The sequence below is a fragment of the Ceratosolen solmsi genome, unplaced genomic scaffold (genome assembly GCF_000503995.2).
Source record: "Ceratosolen solmsi marchali unplaced genomic scaffold, CerSol_1.0 scaffold35, whole genome shotgun sequence".
NCBI classification, from domain to species: domain Eukaryota; kingdom Metazoa; phylum Arthropoda; class Insecta; order Hymenoptera; family Agaonidae; genus Ceratosolen; species Ceratosolen solmsi.
The window spans coordinates 767,511-773,412 of record NW_011948423.1 but is presented as its reverse complement, the minus strand read 5'-3'; the positions used below and the strand labels follow the sequence as shown (position 1 = coordinate 773,412).

The 5,902-nt window shown below is 41.5% G+C and overlaps 1 protein-coding gene across 1 annotated transcript in view; it reads right to left on the bottom strand.

Annotated features, from left to right (window-relative positions):
- Positions 1–627: 627 nt before the first annotated feature.
- Positions 628–5,902, bottom strand: part of LOC105362377 (uncharacterized) — a 154,725-nt gene continuing 149,450 nt past the window's right edge. The window contains exon 6 of the mRNA XM_011499816.1: positions 628–940. Coding sequence (XP_011498118.1) covers positions 773–940 — 168 coding nt within the window. The 3' untranslated portion in view covers positions 628–772. The remainder of the gene's footprint in view (positions 941–5,902) is intronic.

The following is a 5,902-nucleotide window of genomic DNA, read 5'->3' as shown; positions in this document are numbered from 1 at the left end:
CACGCACACGCACACGCACACACACACACACTTTAATGTGCGACTGCGTTCAACATCGAGGCATCGATAACACTAACACTTGTTGATAACACGCGTGTCGAATATTTTATTCCATACTACACATTTCTTCACTTCCGTTTACGAAGAAATGAGAAACTTACATTTTATGTTAAATGTTATTTCCGTTCATCTTTATATCTCGCTATACAAATATAACGCGCGAACGGTCAGATTTTTTCCCCTCGTTCGCACTTAACACAAGCATCCACATTAAAAAAATATAGTCATCGAATAATAATACAAAACACGTTGAAACGATTCTCTTTTTTTTTCTCTCTCCCTTTCTCAGGCTCTTTTAGAAAAAATCTCATCGCACGGTACATCAACGTCGTCGTCTAACTAATATTGGTATTCTATCCTTATCTAAATACAATTTAATACGGAAAAACATATTTTTTTAACAATTTTAAAGTCTGGAGCATAGAGGTGCAACATCATCATCGTTATCCTAATAATAGTCATCATCATCATCATCATCATCACCGCTATTCTCATCATCATATTAATATTCTTAATTTATCATTATAAACATCATCATAAACATCATCATCGTCGTCGGAAGCAGTCGTGTCGTAATCGTCATCGTTGGTACTCAATATTGGTTGCGTTGCCCTCGTCGAAATTCTCTTGCCATCGGCGCATCCACTATTTTCTTCCAGACCTCATCGCTCCGCATCTGCATGCTTTGTAAAACTCATGACGGGGATCCACGTCAATAGACGTAGATCGTTTTTAGTTGATCCTTGAGCTCCGGTGGTATGGCGCACGTCTCCGTCTCTGGCTTCCTTTTAACCAAGCGACGCCAGCGCCCGCCCAAATTCTTTCGGAAGCCCTTGGCAAAGCCCTGCCTATCCGACTGAAGCCCATGTACGAGTGTGTCCTGAAAAAGGGATGACATCTTTCGGTTAATTTAATGTGTCTTGCGTATAAAAATCTGGGGGAGGTTTGAACAATAGTACTAAAGGGATACGGTAGTTAATTCGTTAATGCGTCATTCTTCGTCGTAGTTCTTTTCATTCCACGATTCTAATGGGAAATCCATTATTATTTTTCCAGCAGTTAATTGAAATTTGACTAGATGTACATTTAAATATTTGCTTTTACAAATGTAGACCTACATATTGTATTACTGATCTACCGGTGCACTAGCTTCTAATCATTTACATTATACTTTATGTGTACATCCCTTGCGAATGACAGTTTCATTCTGTAGCCGTTTGAATTACCTCAAATTCGAAAACGACAAAATATCCGAGTTATATACTACCTACTAGTATCCATATGTGGACACAAACACGCGCGCGTGCGAGCGTGTGTATATATATATATATATATATATATATATATATATATATATATATATACGGTATTGTACAAACGTTTAAAAAATGCATATCAATGTAAAAAAAAAAAAAGCGAAAATAATCAAACAAATTAAAGAAAAAAGACGTATGTATGCAGTCGTTTGACTATCATAAGCGAATGTTACAAATAATCGTAATTCAACAGCTTGAAAAAGCAATTAGCAGTTTCACAATTACGCTCTGGTATATTAGTAAAACGAAATATCCATATTATATTTGGAAAAGCAAGCGATACAAGAAACAATGAGCAACGAAGCAGCAATGGTACTCTATGTAGGGGAAATATTGAAGAAATTTTTCTAAAACAAAGGACGTGGTGAAAGGAAGTCTACGAGAAACCTTGAGAATGATAAAGATACTAGAAACATTTGTATTTAAAGTTTTTATATTTTAATGAATGCTGAAATTTTGCAATGACTCAGAAGATTTCAAAAATGAAATGAAGCACACGAGAGCTATCAATATCAATAGAAATTCGGATTTCGCCCTGTTTACATAAATAGAATTCTAATTTTACCTCCAATTTCGCTTTTAAATAATATTAATTTGATAACAGAGAGTAAAAGCAACATGATAAAAGTACAATTTTTAATATTCGTTTTCCTACTAAAAATAATAGAAATAAATTTGTCGATTCGGCATTAATTTATTATTATAAATTTTAACATTTTCGTCTAATAGCTACACTGAGAGCAATAATAATTATGTTACATGTACAGAAAGCATTTTTAATAATAATCAAAATACGGGGGCCACAGAGAAAACACGGAGAGCAGAAATCTAACTTGGGCCTCTACATTGGCGCTGCCGATTCTCAACCCCAGAGATGTACGAGGTAGAAGAATGAGCGAGAGAGAGAGAGAGAGAGAGAGTGGGAGGGTGGAGGGGAACAGCGAGAGAGCATGCAAGTGGGGTGTAAAGAAAGCCCCTCGGTGCACATTTGCGTGTGTGCATAGGAGCGAGTACACCAAAACAGGCAGAGCGAGACGGAAAGTTTTGCCTCGTGATCGATAGAAAACGAGAGAGAACAGCAGTACCATACGCCGCAGTCGCATTTTGGTCATTGAACCAGGCGGGCAGCTCAACCGATATAACAGCACCTTCTCGCTATCTGTCTTTTATGTCTTTCCCTCTCTTTCCCGCGCGCACGCACACAAATTCGATAGCTCGCTTGCATGCAACTGTGCGTATCCCTTATACCCCTTACGGGGCTACTCTCCTTTCTTTTTATCGACCGTTCCCATAGCTCGCCAACCTTTTATTTTGAAAAGAACGAGATGCCAGGAGGGGGAGTTAAGCGAGCGGGGATGATAAAAGAAGGGTACTCGGTTAGATCGACCAATTTTTTCATTTCTTCGAGGCGACGGAAGTCTACCATTTTTCATAAGATTTTCCTGCTGCACAGCGTGATTTCATTTTAATCTCATGACCGATATATTTTCAGTTTACGAACGCTCGCAGTCGCTTTTATATTGCTTTAGATATCGAGCATTGCCAGTCTTTTCAAGCGATCGCTTACGTTCAGTTAGAAGGAGAATTAAACGCGATATGAATTTGTATTTGATCCTCAAATTTGATAAACCGTATCTGCCAAAAAAGCATAAATAATAGAGTGCATAAATGTTTTTTGTAAATTTCTACTCTCCTGAAAAAGCACGCGCGAATGGAGTGACGATGAGGCGACCACTTAATTATTTGGCGTTGATTGCCCGCCCGCGACCACTTTCTTCGTCGTAAAACGTAAAACGTGTCGTACGGACGATCCGCGGACCATTGGGATGAGGGAATAACGAGAAACGGCGGGTTTGTCACTAGGGGGAAAAGGTGAGCAAGCCACGGAGCTCGGTAAATTTCCCTGTCCGAGAAGCCAAGAGCCAAGCAGCCCTTCCCTATACTAAAGAGGAAGAGCAGGCGCATTCCAGGTTACACGGATGGCCAGGGCGATGACGTCAGCAAGAAACGAGGCCGCGGCAGCTTTACGTTTGTGCAAGCCCGACGACGTACATTCTCTAACGCTTGTGTCTACCGTCCTTTATGTGCTCCCTTTTCCGTCAGCGCTCGAGCAAACGTGAAACTACCCACTCGACGAGTAGCCCGGAGGAAAGGCACGACCGAAAGAGACGGCGAAAGAGGGAGGGGACTTGGATTATGCGCGCGTGTATGTGTGTGTGTGTGTATGTGTGCGCGCGTGTGCGTGTGTGCGTGAGGATGTGTGCGTTTGTGCGCGCGTGAGAAAGAGAGAGAGAGAGAGAGAGAGAGAGAGAGAGAGGAAGGAAGAGAGTGAGATTGGAGCGAAGAAAAGGCGGGTGTACGGCGACGCCTGCACGAGGCGGAAGTCTCGAGCATGAATTTATGTGGCGGTGGCGCGTGTAGGCCGATATCAGCCACTCAATGCTGATCGCGACAATTCAACACTTTCATACTCCGGAGCTTTCGCGCAATCTGCATTCAGACGATATGCCCCCAAGAATCATCCACTTTCTATGCTTTTAAAGCGGTGGTTGAAGAATATTATATGCTAATATCGGCCGATGGGACCATTCCCTTGTGGGCCATTATCGTAACATTAACCGAACGCGCAATCACCGATGTAGATGGGATGCTCTTTGTCGGTAATGGCACTTGCGTTTCAAGAGCGATGTTTTTGGTAGTGGCGACTAACGATCGTTCGATTATGAAGACGCGTAATTGACGCTATTCGTCATTGAATTTTAATGGACGCAATCATGGATTGGTAATGCAAAATATCACTCGTGTCTCTTTAGTCTTCAAACTTGTAAATTGCTCCTAATTTGCCGAGCTTAATATTTCAAAGATATTGTTTTTTCAAGGTATTTCGAGAGCTGCTCGCTCGAGTGTTAAATCGAATCGCCGACAAATTCATTCGTCTTATTATTAGTACGCTTGAAACAATCGTAAAGAGAGAGAGAGAGAGAGAGAGAGAGAGAGAGAGAGAGAGAGCGAAGAGAAAAATACGAATCATTCGACTAGCCAAAATAACTGTCCCCCTGAAAGCAAGAAAAAAAAATGGTTATCTGACGACTGGTGCCAGCCGACGCGTCGGCCAGGCATAACGAACTGCGAGCTAGAAGCGCAAAGAAAAGAGAAAGAACGATCGAACGAAATAAATGCAGACAATCGCGAGGAGAAAGAAGAGAACTGACGAGTGTTCGATCGCCAAAACCTATAAGCGGAGCCCGACCCTCCACCAAGCACCCCACTCCACTCCACCACACCCCACCCTACCGCCAGCCCCCTCCCGCGCTAATTTTAGTTAAGCAAATCTTGAATTTTTCACCGTCAATGCTGAGCGAACGTCGAGCTGCGTTCGCGACCGCAATTTACGTTCCGTTTCCGCAAGAGCTTCATATGTTTGGCATTACCATAATGGAAAAGCAAAGAAGTATGGGACTTGGAAATCACCGGAGCTTCTTGCAACGTCGTATTGCGCCGCTTGATTCTATTTCTGCGGTTTTCTTGCGGTATTAAAGGAACGAATACGTGTTCACTAAGGCGACGCTCGCGGAATATTACAATATTGCAATATTGTGTAATCCACTGAAAATAATCCGATTTTCAAGTGCGTTTGCCGTTGAGTTTATTTGCGTATGGTATGTACATGTATGTGGTCAAGATGTGACGGCTAGACAAGCGCTCCAATTAAAGCCATTTGTCCGGTTAAATTGTATTACCGATACTCCTACAGATCCTAGTTGTTTGTCATTGCGATCTTTGGCTTCGAGCTCAGCGTCACTCTATAAAGCAAACATAGTCGTAAATTTTTAAATTACCCATACACGCATCTTTTTGTTATTATTTTTACGGCGTCAAAACAGTCCATTATGGCGTAGCAAGTCTAATCTCGAGTTTCGTTTCGAATTACCCAGGTTTATATATAAAGGTGAGAGCCTTTGATACAGCGCTTAATTTTTTTCTATACAATGGCGAAATTATGCTGCTTCGACTATCTCTTCAAAGTATCAGAACTAAGGTTTCAAACTCCAAGTACACAAAATAAAGTCTATTCGCAATATAATGTAATATAACCGAGCTAATATAATTTTGGCTAAAAATAAACGCGGTTTGATGTTCCGCCATGGCGACGGCCTTACGGAATAAACGTAATTATCCTGAAAATCGATATCGTCGAACGTTTTACCGGTGGCAGCGCCAGCTAAACTCCCAAGCGCACTAAAAATAAAATTCATCTTTTACGAGGCTCGAGCGTTCGTAAAGAGAAAACAAGGAGAGCCGCGTTTCTGCACATAATATATAGGTGCATTTGCGTATATATATATATATATATATATACCCATACGTACGCATGCGCTCACATAAAAATAAAGGAGGGACCAAGTAATACAAATAGAATAAGACAAGTACCACGAATCAAATGTGCGATGTCCTCTCTCTCTCTCTCTCTCTCTCCCTCTCCCTCTCACTCACTGTCTCACACACACAAACACACACACACACAC